The sequence below is a fragment of the Rattus norvegicus genome, chromosome 8 (genome assembly GCF_036323735.1).
Source record: "Rattus norvegicus strain BN/NHsdMcwi chromosome 8, GRCr8, whole genome shotgun sequence".
Taxonomy (NCBI): domain Eukaryota; kingdom Metazoa; phylum Chordata; class Mammalia; order Rodentia; family Muridae; genus Rattus; species Rattus norvegicus.
In genome coordinates, this window is record NC_086026.1 from 122680122 (window position 1) to 122698094 (window position 17973).

General features: G+C 41.4%; 1 protein-coding gene across 50 annotated transcripts in view; it reads left to right on the forward strand.

The window, feature by feature from the left end:
- The window catches only part of Clasp2 (cytoplasmic linker associated protein 2), a 181403-nt gene that overhangs the window by 124590 nt on the left and 38840 nt on the right, over positions 1–17973 (forward strand). For 18 of the 50 annotated variants that reach the window (XM_063264733.1, XM_039080674.2, XM_063264736.1 and 15 more), the window contains 7 exons: positions 689–859; positions 2370–2477; positions 7341–7403; positions 8314–8420; positions 10608–10631; positions 11700–11944; positions 13318–13381. In XM_063264733.1, coding sequence (XP_063120803.1) covers positions 689–859; positions 2370–2477; positions 7341–7403; positions 8314–8420; positions 10608–10631; positions 11700–11944; positions 13318–13381 — 782 coding nt within the window. The remainder of the gene's footprint in view (positions 1–688; positions 860–2369; positions 2478–7340; positions 7404–8313; positions 8421–10607; positions 10632–11699; positions 11945–13317; positions 13382–17973) is intronic. The other 32 variants (XM_063264743.1, XM_063264747.1, XM_039080685.2 and 29 more) reach the window with 5 other exon arrangements.

The window sequence follows — 17973 nt, forward strand, 5'->3', positions numbered from 1 at the left end:
CCAAGCTGTGAGGTAGTGAACACAGTAGGCATCGCCCCGCCCCCATCACATTCTTTACATGACTCCTTCTGCAATGTCCCTGAGCCTTGGCGTAGGGCACCTTAACAAAGAAGTTCCATTTATCTCTGAGCACTCAACAGTTACTTAGTCTAAGCTCTTTGTCTAGTTAAGAGTCACTGCACACTACAGAGAGAACCATCTCTGACCAGATTTGAAAGCAGCACAGTTTTTAATTTTTAAAATTTAAAAATTTGAATAGCACCAAATGACCATGCCCATTCAGATATTTCATAAGGCAAGCTATTTTAAGAAAAAGCAAGTTGTCACTGTATGTTGAAGGCACAAATAGAAGCAGTAATAGAACTAAGAGTTTCCACCCTTGTAAGTAAAGCTTTTCCATAGAGCATCTAAGCCTCAGGAAACACACTGTCAAACATGGGATTGCCCTGGGGATCTTTTTACTGTTTGTATTAAAGTCCCAGTAGGCCTGCCTTTATCAAGCATATGCCTGAGGTGGCTTACCCTCAGCGCTGGCATACGCAGCGCATTTTCCCTCAGCAGGTTATGTTCGTGTATAAATCTCAGTCCATTTCTTTGGTCTTAGAACCTGCCGTATCACAATTGTCTTGTATCTTTGCACGTTACCTTGGCATCAGTGTTTGCATATTTTTATGTGTTTCCTGTTTAGCTGGCAGCAGATCTGGGTCTCCGGGAAGAGTTCTAACCACAACAGCCCTCTCTACTGTGAGCTCTGGTGCTCAACGAATCCTGGTCAATTCAGCTTCAGCACAGAAGAGAAGCAAGATACCAAGGAGCCAGGGCTGCAGCAGAGAGGCCAGCCCATCTAGGCTTTCAGTGGGTAAGTCTCTGCAGGGCCACCTTTGGCATCCTGGAAGTTCAAGGAGAACTAATGTCTGTCTGGGTTGCTGAAGTACAGGGTATGAGTTGGGTCTTGAACGTGTGAGGACTTTGAAAGGGGCCGAGCATTGTCAAGCCCAAGGTCACTGTTTTGTCTCATCCGCACCTTAATTCTCATCCGCACCTTAATTCTCAGGCCTTTCAATTGTCTTAGTGCTACCAGCTTCGTCCTTACTCTGAGGCTGAAACATGGCTGAGTGGGAAGAACACTTGCTGCTTCCGCAGATCCTCTGAGTTGGCTCCCACATCCATAGTACACAGCGGGCAGCTGACAGCCACCTGCAGCTCCAGTTCGCAGGGCTTTGGCACCATCTGTCCTCTGCAGGCACATGACTCTCTCACATGTGCCATACACTTCCACAGACATGCGTACACACGTGAATCATCTTTTTGAAAGCTGTAAATGGTTGGTGCCTGAGCGTACGATCTAATCGGGGCAAAGGCAGATGATGGTGACTTTAAGTCAGCCTGGGCAACATAGCAAGACTGCAACATACGAAGACTTCTCTAAAGTCCTAAGAGTAAAGTTTGCTCATAGGACACAGCCTGCCGTGACCCCGCCTCCTCTCACAGTACACTGTGTACTGCATACTGCAGTGTGGAAGGGACTGCCTCACTGTACAGAAGCAAGCTCTGCTCGAGTCCTGCCAGTGGCTCACGTCAGCTGCTCTGCGTCTGCAGTGAGGCATCCCTAGATGGTGTTCTCCCAACAATTTCTGACTTTTTCTCTATTTTGAAAACTTATAAAAGACCTCATTCCCTTCTCATATCTTTGTGACATTGTCCTCTCAGGAAGCCTCACGACCTCTGGAGCATCCTCTTTTGTGGGCCGTGGCCTGTGCTCTAGCCCAGCTGTCACTTGGAGACTCCTTTTCACGGCTTTCCTGGGTGGGATGGACTCATTTTTCTTGATCTACTACTCACTTGCTTTGCCTCTTCCGCATTCTCAGACTCCTCAGAAATGGTTGAGGACTCCAGGTCTTAGAGCTGCAGAAGAATGTCACCATTCAGTTCAGTGCTCGGAACTTCCTGTAGGCCTACAGACGTGGGGCGGGTGCCTTGGTAACACCAAGGGTGTCTGGGCCTTTCATCCTCACGACTTTGCTTCCTTTTGCTTCCCAGACATCATTAGATTCTCTATTATATCTTCAGTCCACAGTCTCAGATCCTTTTGGCTTTTTAAAATCCGTATTTGTATTTTGTGTTTTTATTTATAAGGAGTAAATAAGACATGAATTGAAAGCTTCATAGTTTGAAACTAGCCTGGGCTCCATGGTTCCATAGACTCAGTCTGAAAGGAGAAAAGAATAAAAGAGCAATTCATTTTCAACCCCAATACAAACAGACTTGTTATTAATCAGTTCCTTAAAAAAAGAAAGCTAAAATTTTGAAAAGCTTAAATTCTGCCTTCTGTTTTCTCTTGCTGTGCTGCTGCTGCTATTCCCTCTCAGCCCGGAGCAGCCGGATTCCTCGGCCGAGTGTGAGTCAAGGCTGTAGCCGGGAAGCTAGCCGAGAGAGCAGCAGGGACACAAGTCCGGTCCGCTCTTTCCAGCCCCTTGGTGAGTGTCTGAGCAGGTGTGAGGCACACTGCTTCCCGAGGGAGTGAGCTCTCCCCTGCGGAAACCGCCATACCTCTGGGCTTTAGTGTTCCTCCTCAGTTGTATCTTGGCTGTCAGTCTCAGGAGAGAAGCCAAAGGAGTAAATACATGGCAATACCCCTGCCCTTTGTAACTTACCTTAAGTGAGCAAGTCAATCATTATATTAATGGAATCCTACCATAATCAAGTCAATGTCACACATAAATTCAGAATATTGAATTCAATTTCTTCACTAGGGAGGCTGAGTCAAAATCATAAACAAGACCAGCCTAGTCTACATATTTGTCACTAAGAAGACAAACAAAAAGGAAGATTGAATTCAAAACCTGTAGAATTAGAACATGTGAGACAGACAGACAGACAGGCAGGCAGGCAGGCAGACAGATGTGATATCCAGAGGGACATTTTAAGGGCTGAGCATGTCTCACAGGGGAAAACGCAATTCATAGCAACAGGAAACGCGCGGCCCCTGGTGGTGGTGATGGCTGGTGACATCAGCTGCTGGCATGGAGTTGCTGAAAGGCAAGCTGGAGGAGAGCCTCACTTTTCAGTATCTCTCCTTGTTGTTTATTGTAAAAGGTGAGGAAACGGGAAAGGGTGGTGTTAAGACAGGAATGAGGGTGCTATACCATTTAGACTGCTTCCTGCTGTTTGGGAGGCAACAATGACATCTCTGACTACCCAGGAAAAGTGGGGTGCTGGTCAAGTCCCAGGAGAGCAGCTGTGTCAGTCAGTGTCCAGGCTCCGTGGGACCATCTGGGCTGGGAAAGTATAGGCCTGGTGTATACATCTGTGAGGCTGGACCTGGCAGGATACTGGAACATATAGATGTTAGGGCAGAAGATAAAGAGTTGAGGGAAAATTCTTTTTCTTGGGTGTACAATTGAAACTTTTAGGCCCCATGATCCTGGTAGTTGAGGGAGGAAAGTCCCAGGATAAGGAAAAGTGAGAACTATCGCACCCTCAGGAATAAGCAGTGTAGGTGGGAGGGTAAGCTGGCTGTTGACTGACAGGAGGACTTACCTCCGGTGCATTTGACCCGTGAGAGCTACATTCAAGTAGATTCCGTGAAGGTTACAGGGATTTTCAAGTGTACAGTAGAGATAAGTTTTAGACATGTGACCATTAGCACTGTTTGTGATCTGTACTGAGGTCCACATTGTAGAAGAGGCAACAGAGTCGTACTTTGGTGTCATAGTAGAGACTTGGGAATCAGTTTCAGGTTAAAATTGTGAACACGGTTGAAGGCATGCCCTGAAAGGACAGAGACCTCCCGTGCAGCAGAGCCGGGGTGGGACTCGGGGAGCTCACTTGATCTTGATTTTTGTAGGAAGACAGACCCTGACAGCAGGGCTTTCCTCTATCCAGAAGACTGGGGGTATGTAGAGTAGACAGATGTTGTTAGTACACTGAGAAACACTTTTAAGTTTATACTTGAAGACGTACCAGTAGCCTAGCTAGAAAGGAATCTGAAGCAATTTGTGTTCTTTTCTATTCTTTAAGTCTCACAACCTCGAACTTTTATAACACACATTTACCCACCTTCATTTATACCTTGCCTTTACACACCTTAAAACACACCTTCTTAGACCCTAAAACGGTTTTTAGGTCCTCACAACTTAAAGCTTTTGATACCTCAGATCTTACATAAATTTTATACCTTTATTTTTTTTAATTATTTACCACAAGACACAGGTGGTTGATGACTGAGAAGAGTCTTTGTAAAGCCAGTTCCTTTAACTAAAGGAATAGTAAAAAGTTACACTGAAGTTTTATTTGTGAGTTTATCTCTTTTCTGAGTCTAGTAACACAGTAACCTGTGTCTAGGCCTAGTTGAAGCTGTAGGAAAGGGAGGCCTGAGGCCTGATGTTACACATGAAGAGAACTGAGGAGGTGGCTGAGGCCTTGGTTGCTGCTGTTACACTAACAAAGGTGTCACTAGCCTAGTGTCAGCATTATCAGAGACCTGAAGGGGATGAATTTTACCTGAGTAAGCAGGAACTACAGACCAAGCAGCTTCCAGTCTATTAGAAATGACAGAGACTCCCTGGCTGCCTAGAATGTCACCTTAGGTTCCTCCATGGCCATTGGGGGCAGAGGCCCCAGGGCAGCATCAGTCTTTGGCTGCCAGGCCCAGGAGGTCTGACAGACGTCCCCTGGGAGAAGAAACTTAGGGAGACTTGCCTGTCTGTCTAAGCAAAGCAGGATAGTCAACCTTCCAGTGTCCTGCTTGTCCACAGTTTGGATCAGGACCTGGTAGCGGCTGAGGTGAACTGTGGGGTTTTGCCCTTTGGCCTACGTTGCCAAATTTAAAGCAAGCTCAAGGTGGAGGTTCTTTGTGTCCATCATCTTCTTTGGAGGAGATGTTGGGGAAGCCGCCAGGAACTGGCGTGTCTCTCTATTATGAAAAGGTTTTTTATTGAACATTTTAAATGCCATATTCTGTAGCTCTCTGAAACAGTCGAGGGCCACTGTCTATTAATTCTATCTAAACTAGACAGGCTTTCTTGCCTTGAGTTACTTGTTTTTGGCTTAACTTTATAAACATATAGAGGGGACTAACGCTTATTCCTGTAATTAATTACATTAGAACTAGCATGACTACAAATACAGTTCTGAACACATTAAAGAATTTGATCATTTATAAGGTGACTGACCACTAACTTAGATAATAATTCTTAAGTATCTGTAACAGTCTTTAATAATTGTAGCTTTTATAAGACTAGAACTTTACTTTTCATCCCTGTTAGGTTTGGCCTTAAAAATAACAATTTTGAGTTGAAGCTCTTCACTTACCAAGTTTATCATAGACACACTTCATAGAGACTGACAACTTCACTGATTCTTTTATAGTATACCATTATAGAACATTGCCCTTTATTCTATGGTTTGGTTTATCCATAGCTAAAACTTAAAAGATGAAGAAGCTAGACAGATACTACTGCAAACCTGAATTGACCATAGGAATTTATAGTTCTTGACTGTCAAATATACCTAATTTATCAAACACACATTTCTCATCTAAATTTTCTACCACCTTGATGTTAAGCAGTTGGCGAAGACTGAGTAGTTAGACATCTTGAATTAGCATTTGCTAACTCAATAGACCTTTATAACCTTACATTTTTATCACCATAAATAGTACATTCTAAGCGAGAGTTGAATCATATATGTAGTATGTGTAGCAAATATACCCTTACATTTTTATCATACAAGAGTCTATAGGAATCCAAACTATTTAAAACTTGTTACTGCTTCCTTACTCTAAAAGGAGTGCAATGGTAAGTAGAGAGCTCATTATGGCTGAGAAGTTTGAGCCGTTTGAGAAGTTTGAGAAGTTGCTTTATACCATATGGTCATCTTAAGACGATGAAGTAGCATAGCGCATACTCTTTAGTCTCAGTAAGACAGTTGCCAGCCATGTGGCTGCTTACATCCTGACAAGGTCACCAGCCAAGGTGAAGGAGAGCCACATGGTTGCTTTTTAAAAGCATTTGTTTTTTTGTATTATTTTCTATTATATATATAGTTGATCTAAGTTACATACATACCTACATGCAGAGTTTATGAAGAATATTTATCAGCTTTCATTAATCATAAGAGTAGGATGATGTTAAAATGAAACATATGTATTTTATTAAACATTAAAATGCATTTATGTGGCAGTTTAATTCTAGATATAAGACAAGGGTCAGCTTTATATGCTATCAACCTGAACAGAGGTCCGAGATGTAAAGTACGACGGTTAGGTTATAGAGTGATATTTCGGGATCTACATTACGGATTTCTAATGGGCTTTTGTAGGGTAGTAAAAGTCTTTTTTTCAGTGCGCATAGCTTCTATTTTTCAACAGTTTATTCCCAGATACAAAACTAATATTCTTTGGACCATTATGAATAAAATGTTTGCCTTAACATAATTAAGTAAATGTTTGACTGATCTAAAATTTGTCTGTATACTTGTGAAAACAGAGATCTTGAAAGAATTCAGTTGCAGTTATAGCAATTAATCGTGTGCTTTCCTCACACATGGCGACCCGTGCTCCAAGTTCCCTTATATCTTAGTCTGTCTAGGCTGCTCTGACACTGCTGTAGCTCAGTACTTCTAAGTTACCAGGACTTATCCCACAGTTCTGGAGGCTGGGGTGTTGAAGGCGAAGGTACCCAGTGTCTGCTGAGGGCCCTGCTGGCTCTTGCATGGTGGAGAAGTGCTTCCTTAGCTCTCTGCAGTACCTTAATGTTCTCATAACCAGAGTGCCTCTCAGAGTCAGCACCTTCCTTTAACACTTGGGCTCAGTATTTCAACATAAGAATAGAAGAAGGGGGGGTTGGGGATTTAGCTCAGTGGTAGAGCGCTTGCCTAGGAAGCTCAAGGCCCTGGGTTCAGTCCCCAGCTCCGGAAAAAAAGAAGCAGAAAAAAAAAAAAAGAAGAAGGGCACAAAAATTCAATCTTATACTGAAATAACTCTCACTAGGTGTTAAGAGTGAAGGACTTGATTATCATTAGTTACCATAGTGGTTTTTTTTTTACTACAAGTGTTTGTTTTTGTTTTGTTTTCATGCTTGTACTTTGACATTTCCCTCCATTTGAATACTTGCCTTTTCTGTCTCCTATAGCCTATGTCCGTCCACTTAGGTGTAATTCGTATTTGTGTCAGGGTTGATCTTGCAATGCTACTGGAGTCCCCTTGCCGTGTGGTGATGCTCTGACCATTAACTATGAGGGTGACACCACTGCTAACTAACTCCTCGCCTGACAGTAGTGCTGCCATTATCCTTGTCTCTGTGGTGATAGATGAGGTTTGTATGGTCCTGTTATTCCAGCCTCCAGACACCATTCCAGATCCACTGGTGCCCTCTACGCCCCCGATGTGTGTGGGGCCGCAGGTGAAGGATGAGTACATTTTCACTGTCATCTTTGCATTCATCCCAGAGTCTGTCCTTTTCCGTTTTCATCACATAAGATTCATTTCAAGTTAATTTGTGTTATGTAAATTTAATTTATTAGAGAATAATTCACTTATGTTTTTTCCTCCACGTAACTATCCTTCTTCCCTTTAGCAACCTTAGCATTTTTCTAACTGGTGGATGGGCATTGGTTGGTTGTCTATTTGTTTGGGTTTTTTTTTTTTTTTTTGGTACAACTTGTATCTTTTTTAATATAGAATTGTTTTATGTTCTCAGTTATGTACTTCATCTTTATATATGTATGTTTAAAAAAAAAACCAAAATGGTGGATGAAGTGTTTTAATTGTATACAAAACAGTCAGTGGGCAGGTGAGAATTTATGTCTAGTTTGTCTATATGTGTCAGAACATTGGACACAAAGTAGTCACTTGATGGTTATTGAACAGTCTGTTTTAGCTAAAGAATAAAATGAGTTTTCCTGAAGGAGACATTACTATTAGAGCTTTTCTTGTGGTGAGTTGCTGGTGTGACTTCATAAATCTCCCCCTGACTGTTATTGATGAGGGAGGTCTGGGTTACTTTATGGTTCACTTCATTTAGAGAGCCTTGCCTGAACTGGCAGAGCCATCTTCTCCTTCTACTAAGTAAACAGTGGTTCTTTAAATTCGTTTCTCATTTGTGAATAATTTTGACTGCCTTTTCCCTTTTACTCGACCAAAACTTCATTGTGCCCAGAAAAATACAATATTGCTTTTAAAATGCTTTGTCCCATTGGTTTTTTTTCTTTCTCCCTTAATAAGAGTCGACTTTCCCTCCCCCAGCCCCCAACCCTTGCATTATCATATCTGTGACTCTAAAAGCTGTTTTCCTTCTTTTTCTGATGAATTAGGTCCAGGATATGGGATGAGCCAGTCAAGCCGGTTGTCATCCTCTGTCAGTGCCATGCGGGTCCTAAACACAGGCTCCGATGTGGAAGAGGCGGTAGCTGATGCCTTGGTACTTTTTCCTTCATTACCCCATCCATGTAGCTGTTCCTATTCAGAGCCTCTGTGGGGGAGGGGATGGCAAATGCTAGATTAAACTTGAGAAGCCAAAATGTAGGCAGTGTAGGAGGAGAGTAGTGCATTAATGATTAATCCTTGCTAATATTCAGTATTTTAAGCCAGTTCCAGTAATCTTACCTAGGTATCAGGAACAAAAATCTTTTATTGTCTTTAATAATAGTATTCGTGCATATATACTTATAAGCATGCAATTTCAAGGTTATCTTCACATTGAGTTTATAGGGCATTGATTTGTTTTTGAGGCAAGGAGTCCCTGTGTGGCCTTGGCTGTCCTGGAGCTCTCTATGTAGACTCTGCTGCTCTTGAACTCACAGAGAATCACCTGCCTTGGACTCCTGAGTGCTGGAATTAAAGGCATGTGCCACTATGCCTGGATTTAATCTAAGATATGTTCCTGATTCTTAATGCTCCACACATTAAACAGTAAAGTTTTAAAACACTTCAGGAGTGAGGTAGTTGTAGGAAGAATGCAGTCTACTGTGTGTATATACACATACGTATTTCACATATGTATATACACTGTTCTTACATGATATTATAAAAACTTGAAATGGTGATGTGTGTGCTATTGTTTGGTTAACTCCCCTAGTCTTTCAACTTGTGACTTACAGTTGGGGGTGTGGCTGAGCGGTAGAGCATTTGTTTGGCTTACCATGCACAAGGCCCTGTGTTCGGGGTGACTCAGATAATGATGACAGTAATCCTGTTTCAAAGAATTCATTAATTTCTCTTGGGGGAGTCCAGAGTCAGAGCCCTGCTGATGCTGCATTTCTACCTGAAGTCTAAGGAAGGCTCCACCTTTGTGTTCAGTGGTTCCCTCTGCAGGAGCCTCTGCATCTCAGGCAAGCAGCACACCTCCGAGTTAGCTCCCTGGACCCCTCAGATTTGTTTTGAAATTTAGAAGTACAAAACTCACCTTAAAAAAAAGACCGATTTTGTGAAAATTAATTTTAGCTATAGAGGTGAAAGACACATTTTAAACATGTTCATTGTTAATAGCTAGGATTTATTGCATGTCCTAACTTGTGATAATAACAGTGTTGACTTTCTATTTTTACCTCAGCTTCCAAAGTATTTGAACTGATATAGTTAAAGACTCTGTTCTTCTGAACCGAGGATGTGTGGATCACCTTTTCTGATGTGATCAGTCAGATGTTTTAGTTCTTATTACTCTCCAATCATGTTTTTTCAGGTAGCCTTTTTTGTTTTGTTTTGGTTTGGTTTTTAGTCTAATGATATACTGCTTAGATCTGCTCGAATAGTTTTAGGGATTGGCTGTGTCATTCTTGGGTTGCTATTTATTCAAGTAAGACGATAGCTTCAAGTTATGTGGAAATATTTAACCAAAAAAATTGTTGTCAAATGTATTTTGACATACATGGATGTTTTGCCTGAATGCAGGTCTTTGCACCATGTGCAAGCCTGGCTCCTATGGAGGCCTGAAGTGCAGATAGATGGCTGGGAGCCACCATGTGGGTGCTGGGAATTGAATTCAGGACCTCTGGAAGAACAGTCAGTGCTCTTAACTGCTGAGTCAGCTTTCCAGGTCCTTTGTTTTGTTTGTTTTTGTGTGGTTCTGGCTAGCCTGGAATTCACTATATAGACCTGACTAATGTGGATTTTCACAGATTTTAGATTAAAGTTGTGCACCACCATTGCAGGTATGAACCACACTGTTGTGAATCAGAATTGTAGTCCTAGGATCCTACTTTTCATCTTGCATAGCACAAGTGAACTGTCAAGTTTTTAGAAAATTTCCAATATTAAACCAAAGTTGTACCTGGGAAAAGTTTAGTTTATAAATGGCAAAAGGTCTATAACTAATAAAAGTGGTTTGAGTTTCTTTGGGAAACTAGTGGGTTGGGTTTTTTTTTGTTGTTGTTGTTTTGTTTTGTTTTGTTTTTAGCTTTTTGGTTTTGTAGCTTAGGTGTTTCTCTCTGAATTGAAGGACACTGATAGGACTAGAGATAGTCCTGACAGTAAGAGGTTCCTTGTTATCTGTGTTATACAACTGGGTATTTCTAATTGTAGGCATTGCTAATGCCAACTTCACTGTGCTGTTTAGCAAAATGTTCTTCATTATTTTCAATTTCTCTCTTTAAAAATTGACTGCTCTCAGCTCTTAGGAGACATACGGACTAAGGTATAGACACCGCTATTTTCTGACATCTTATGATATCATAGCTTGTTTTCTTTGCCTCATCAACTTAACAGATAATAGTCTATAAAAAAATTAAAGTGGAAGTAATAAAATCTTTAGCTGTCCATCTGTTTACTCTGTCACTGTGATTGTCTGTGGGGGATCCTGACTGAACATAGTGTCTTAGGGAGGTGCCCCTTGTTCACACCTGAAATGAGTCATTTATACTGGAGTCTTTCGTTGACCTGGTCCTGGAGCCCACCTGAGTTAGCGTCTGTAGGCCAGGACAAGAGTTAGTGAGAGCAGCAGCTCCCGAAAGCATTGGTCAGTTGTGTTCAGATAGTAGAGGTCTGCTCTCTGTAGATGCTTGGAACCTTTGGATTGCTGTGCTCTGTGCTCTGTGGCAGTGGCCCCACCGCTCCCTAGCCAAATCCAAGTACCAGAGTTTGCACAGTTTTTTTTTTCCAGTTTCTGCATGGAATTCTCAAAGATCTGTTTACCTCATGCTACTTTTAATATCAAAGGCATAATTGGCAGTTAAATAAAATTAAACCTTTCAGTTAAGAAATCAAAGGAACCTCAACTGCTTTCTCATACAGAATAAGCTACAGAATATGGATTACATTGGGAAAACTCTAAGGACTAGAGCCATCTTGCTTTCTAAAAACCCATACTTATCTTGAAAACATAAAGGTTGGACCAAAGGGGAGAAATGGCAAGAGAAATAGAGAAGAGGATTCTAGTACAGTTTTTATTAATTTACATTCTGTTTGTTCTTGCTTTTCCATGTAAAGGAGAAAGCACATGCCTTTGAGCATCTCCCGCTTGACATGTCTGGGCTTGCTCAAAGTCACTTCTCCTCTACTGTCATCATAGTTAAACAGTTTGTGTTCTACTAACTTCTAAAGCACTTCTTGAAGAGAAACTAAATATTGACATTTTATCTTTACAATGATTAGCAGCATGTCTTCCACTGATCTAAGACAGAAACAGTCCTTTTGTGTTAAGTAAACACTATGAAATACTCATATGTTTGTAACTACTGCTAATGTAGTTTTTGATATGTAACAGAAAAAACCTGCTCGAAGACGGTATGAATCATACGGAATGCACTCAGATGACGATGCCAACAGCGATGCTTCTAGTGCGTGTTCAGAACGCTCCTATAGCTCTCGAAATGGTAGTATTCCTACCTACATGAGACAGACAGAAGACGTGGCAGAAGTCCTCAACAGATGTGCTAGTTCCAATTGGTCAGAGAGGAAAGAAGGCCTCTTGGGTCTACAGAACTTGTTAAAAAACCAGAGAACACTAAGGTGAGAAGTGTCATGAAGTACTTGTCCTAGCAGGCTATCACCTTCCAACTTGGCTTTGGGAAATGTGTCAACAGTTATGTCAAAACTTTTCCCAAACCATACTCCTTTAGGGCCACTAGTTTGGTAATTCACTAAAACTGCTGTGATTTGCTTGCTCCGATTACTGAAACATTTTAAAGCACACCTTTCAGGTTTGGGAGATGACTTGCCGAGGGAGTACTGGCTTTGCAAGTGTGCGGGCCTGAGTACAGGCTCCCCAGACAGCAGGCAAAGCTGGACACAGTAGCGCATTGTAATGTAGTGTTCCTAGGAAAGATGGAAAGTGGAGGCAGGAGGATAGCTGGAAACTCACAGGTCAGCTAGTCTTGTGTCTCCTCAGGCAAGGAGTGACACCTAGGACCTCCACCACATAAGCAGGCACCACACAGACAGAGGGTCAAAAAATAAGGGGTTGGGGATTTAGCTCAGTGGCAGAGCGCTTGCCTAGCAAGTGCAAGGCCCTGGGTTCGGTCCCCAGTTCCGGAAAAAAAAACAACAACAAAAAATAAAACACTTTTTCATTCCAAATAAGTTAGAAGGTTACTCACTTTGGAGTTGAAAGTGAGGTGAGATGAAGGGTGGTGGAGGACTTTTCCTAATGGTTTAGTTTGCTCCATTCTTGCATCTTTCTCTGTCTTTATGGATGTGATGCTGTAAACCTGTGTGATTGACCCCTGAAGAACCCAACTTCCACCTAGGTGTTTGGGCACGTGCCTTTTGTTCCAGTGCTATGGAGGCAGAGACCGGTGTATCTCTGAGTTCAAGACCAGGGTAGGCTACAAAGTGATTTCAAGACCAGCCGGGAAGAAAGTCTCAAAAAAAAACCCAAAACAAAATCCAGATATAAGGGATTTTTTTTTTACATATTTTAAAAAGTATTAGAAATACATAATTCAAAGCCAATGTTTATTTTTATACTACCTAATGTATTAATTTTCAGGTACACATATCATACTTCATGACTCAATACAAATAAATCATATTATCAAGCGTATTAGGTGCAACATTTAATTTTAAATGTAAAAGAGAATGGGCAGTTTGGAAAAAGGTAGAACTTAAACATTGTAACGTTTAGTAAAATTCAGATGTGGTTCACTACAGTTTGTTCAATGCCATCCTCACAGTGTGGGTTGCAGCAGAATTGTTACTGCATTTCACAACTGTACATTTATCCTAGCCTGTTAAATCCACAGATCTCTCAATTTCCAGGAATAGTTTGTATAGCCTTTTGTTGTCATTGTCAGTGAACTTAATTATCTGTAGGCTTACTTTTAAATGACTTCATCCTATAGCAAGATATTAATCACCTTTTTTTTTTTTTTTTTTTTGGGCAGTCGAGTTGAACTGAAAAGATTGTGTGAAATTTTCACAAGAATGTTTGCAGATCCTCATGGCAAGGTATGTTTTAGTATTCAAGATGATTTATTCCTATACGGTATAAAAAAGAAGAAGTATAGTAGTAAATAACTATAAGCCGTTAGTAGTGATGTTTTCCAACATAATTTCAGTTGTTTCATGTCATGCATTATTTAGAAATTCTTTTTATTCACTCATTCCGGCTTCTTTAAAGGAAGACTGAGGGGTGCAGTTAGAATCTTGACTCTCAGGATGTAGACCAAGAATGCTGTGCAGGCTGGATGGTCGTCAGTAGAATCTGAAGTTTTACCACTAGAAGCAGAAGTTTTAAATGTCAGCCGTGGGGCCTGTCAGTAGTGGCACATGCCTTTAATCCCAGCACTCCAGAGGTAGTGGCAGGCAGATCTCTGAGTTTGAGGCCAGCCTAGTTTACAGAGTAAGTTCAGGACAGCCAGGATTACACAGAGAAACCCTGTCTCAAAAAAACAAAACTCATTAAATAAGTAAATGAATAGAATAGAGTAGAGAGTAGAATAGAGTAGAGTAGAGTAGAACAGAACAGAACAGAACAGAACAGAACAGAACAGAACAGAACAGAACAGAACGAAATGAAACGAAACGAAACGAAACGAAATGAAATGTCAGCTGTGGGGCTGAAGCGGCAGCTTGGTGGGTAAAAGCGCTGGCTGCTCTTATAAGGGACTGGAAGAGCAGCCAGTGCTTTGGTGGTGGTGGTAGTAGTGTTTTGCTGTTTGTTTCTTTCTTGAGACAGGATCTCACTGTGTAGCCTTGGCTGGCCTCAAACTCAGAGAGATTCACCCTTGCTCCACCTGTAGGGCTGGGAAGATAGACAGCGCCAGATTCAGCTTATAGACAGTCAGTGCTCTTAAACTACTGAGCCATCTCTCCAGGCCCAGGAACCTGTATTATTTAGATCATCAAGGTTAACTTACTGAACATTAGGACTGCTGAGGGGTAATGTACCAGCACCCTCTAGAGAGCCCTCACCTGCTCTGCTCTCTCTACATCTGACCCATGGTTGAGCCTCATAGTCCTTCTCATCTCGGTTCTTACTCAGTTCTTCACTGTAACTGGATCTAACACTCTGTCTCCTAAGACCCCTGCCACATTTCTCTCCTCGCCTTTGTCTTTTGCATGGATGCCACCCCTTACTCAGGAAGCATATTTCCTGTCTCTGACCATCTTACTTTTTGCTGAGATAGAAGGAGCTCTCACCTTGAAACGCGTGTTCACTACAGACATGTAGCGCCCCACCATCTTTTGTGATATTGTACTCATAGACATCTCAACCCCTACTCTTGTAACCCTTTAATGCAGTTCTTCATGTTGTGCTGATCCCAACCATGAAGTTATTTCATTACTTTGTCATAACTGTCATTTTGCTAATTATGAATCGTAATGTGTTTCCTAATGAATCGTAATGAATCTGTGTTTCCTAATAGTCTTAAACAACCCCTGTGAAAGGATTCTCTCTCCCCAAAGGGTCCTGTCCATAGGTTGAGAAAGGCTGAAAAACAAAACAACACACACAAAAAAAAAAAAAAAAAAGAGAAAGGCTGCTATGAGGTCTCATCTACTTGGCTTTCAGGAGGTTCTTACAAGTTCCAGTTGGCCGCTTGACATTTTTGTTTTACTAAGCTTCATTTTGGAACTGTTCTGCACTTGGCGGTACTTTTTCTACCATTTAAGAAACATGGCTGTGGGCTGGAGAGGTGGCTCTGGTTAAGAGCACTGACTGCTCTTCCAGAGGTCCTGAGTTCAGTCCCTAACAACCGCATGGTGGCTCACAACCATCTGTAATGGGATCCGATGCCCTCTTCTGGTGTGTGTGAAGACATTTACAGTGTACAGAAAAGAATTCGTTTTTAAAAAAGAAGCAAACAAACGTAGGTAAGATAGGGAAAAATAGTATTTTCTTCTATTCTGAATCCCTCCTTCCCTTGTGCCCGTTTCTTCTGCTCTGGTTCTCACACCCCGTCTCTGCCTGTTTTACTGATCCTGTGGTGTAGAACGCTGTACCGAAATTCTCCTTCCACGTCATACTGTTTATTATTTGAAGTGTGTGTGTGTTGTTGTGTAGACTACCTGACCTGGAATCTTCTATATAAATCAAGCTGCCTTTGAACTCAGAACTCACAGAGATCCCCCTGCCTTTGCCTCTTGGGTATTGAGATTAAAGGCATGGGCCACTACATAATGCCTAATGTAATACGTTAGTAACTGACTGAAATTGTATTACTAAAAGTGTAGTGTAGTGGAAATGGACATACTTATAGATGCAAAGGTTTGCAAATATTTAAAATATTTAAAACACAGATGCAGAAGTCTAAGATACAGGGGCTGGCTCTGTCTTTAGCCTTTCCCATTCTTCCTCCTGTGTTTCCCACCATTTGACTACTCAACTTAGGAGTTTGCATTCCTGTAACAATACCACTCCTTTTGGTTCTGCCTCTGAATGTCCGTCCACTCTCACTGCTAATTAAGGAACAATCATCTTTTGTCAATTTTGTGTGTGTGTGTGTGTGTGTGTGTGTGTGTGTGTGTGTTCATGTATTTTCTTGTGTACAGGTACTTACGGCTGTGTTCGTGCAGAGATACTGGAAGAAGGTATCTGGTGTCCCCATTTGTGTACGCCTTGTTTCTTTAAAGTAGAGCCTCTTCCTAAATCTGTAGTTTGCCTGTTTCAGCTAGGCTGGTAGCCAGTAAGTCCTGAAGATTCTCTGTCTCTTTTTCTGACAGCAGTGAGATTGCAGGTACAAGCAAGACCGCAGCTTGCTCTGTGAGTGCTGGGATCAGAACTCAGGTCCTCCTAGGGAGCCACTCGCTGACCCCTGAGTTTTTATTTTTACTGCTGTGAATCTATTTTATGCCTCCTCAACTCCCTAATATATGTGATAACATGTACTGAAACTAATTTTACCATGTGGTTTCAGCATTTGCCTTTCATAAGGAATTCTTTAATTCCACCCTGTTACTGCTCTACTAGGACCCAGTTGAATGTTTTCAGGTCATCATCTCTGGTTCTGACAAGCATTGTAGCCAGGTCAGGGAGTGAGCTGCTTAACAGTCTTAGAGCAGGAGATGGTAGTACTCTTACCCACAAAAGGTAAAGTGTGATGGGAACATGTGTTTTTACTTGCGTAGAATTACAAAACTTCACAGAAGTCATGTAACTTGTCAAGGTACAGGGAGAAGATGAGAAAATAGTTTTAGATACTATGGTTTGGAACCAAATTTTGACACTGTTGATAAATGGAAATGAGGTTCTGTTAACCTTTTTTTTTTCTACAAATTGATCCACAAGGAGAGAGGATGGTGCAACAAAACAGTATTCGTACTGGGCTGGGTCTGGTGGTCCAGGCCTTTAATCCTGCCACCTCCGAGAGTTCGAGGACAGGCTGGTCTACATGGTGACTTCCAGGACAGTGAGGCTACATAATGAGACCTTGTCAAATAAACAAATAAGCAAACAAAGAAATAAGAAAGATTTGGGAACAACAGAAACAAAGAACTCCTCCCCCTTTTACATTTCCTTTACAAGGAAATAAAGGAAACATGCAGAGAAACCCTGTGCCTTTCTCCTGTGTTGTTCATGTAACTCTTGTTTTAAAAAACTTTGAAAAACATTTGTTACTTTTATTTTCTTCAGTGTTTTTCTCTCCCATACAGGAACTTTGCATTGATGGCGACTAATTTGTGTGTTTTTCTTTTTTTCTTTTTTCCTTTTTGCATGCTGTCCCCTGTGTTGGAACTCTCAATAGAGAGTAAGTTGGTTCAATATTTGTTGAAAAGCTAACTTTACTGCATGACTGTGGAATTAACCCATTTTCTCTGTTTTCTCTCCTGAAGAGTCCGTGCAGTGTTGGATCCTTTGCAATCCACGAAATGCTATTCGCAGTTCCGCAGGCTGTCGTTCTATTTGGAGATGTGCTTTTAATCTACTAATTGCTCTAATTTGATTATGTTCTTCTGTTTCATATGTGATGGCTGGCACACCTAAAATAAAGCAGGCTTCCAAGAAGAGGCTGCCTCAGTTGTAACAGTCCAAGTATTTGTTTCTCTCCTGAAAAGTTCCAGTTGTAAAATACCAAATTGATCCATTGGAGACTTAAAATAGTTCCCAAGTTTTGAGATTATTTAAAAAACAACAACAGGGGCTGGAGAGATGGCTCAGCAATTAAGAGCACTGACTGCTCTTCCAGAGGTCCTGAGTTCAGTTCCCAGCAACCACATGGTGGCTCACAACCATCTGTAATGAGATCTGATGCCCTCTTCTGGTGTGTCTGAAGACAGCTACAGTGTGCTCATATTCATTAAATAAAAACATATTTTAAAAAAACCAAAAAAAAAAAAAAACAAAAAAAAAAACAACAAAATCCCTACTACCCCAAATGTACTTTCTGATGTTCTATTATCATTCTGTAAAAGTAAGCAAGGGTAATGGACCACTAATTCTAAACTTCATCTTGTGAAATACAGTTTTTATTCCATCTAGTATATATTTTTTTTTGGTTCTTTTTTTTTTTTTTGGAGCTGGGGACCGAACCCAGGGCCTTGCGCTTCCTAGGTAAGCGCTCTACCACTGAGCTAAATCCCCAGCCCCCTCCATCTGG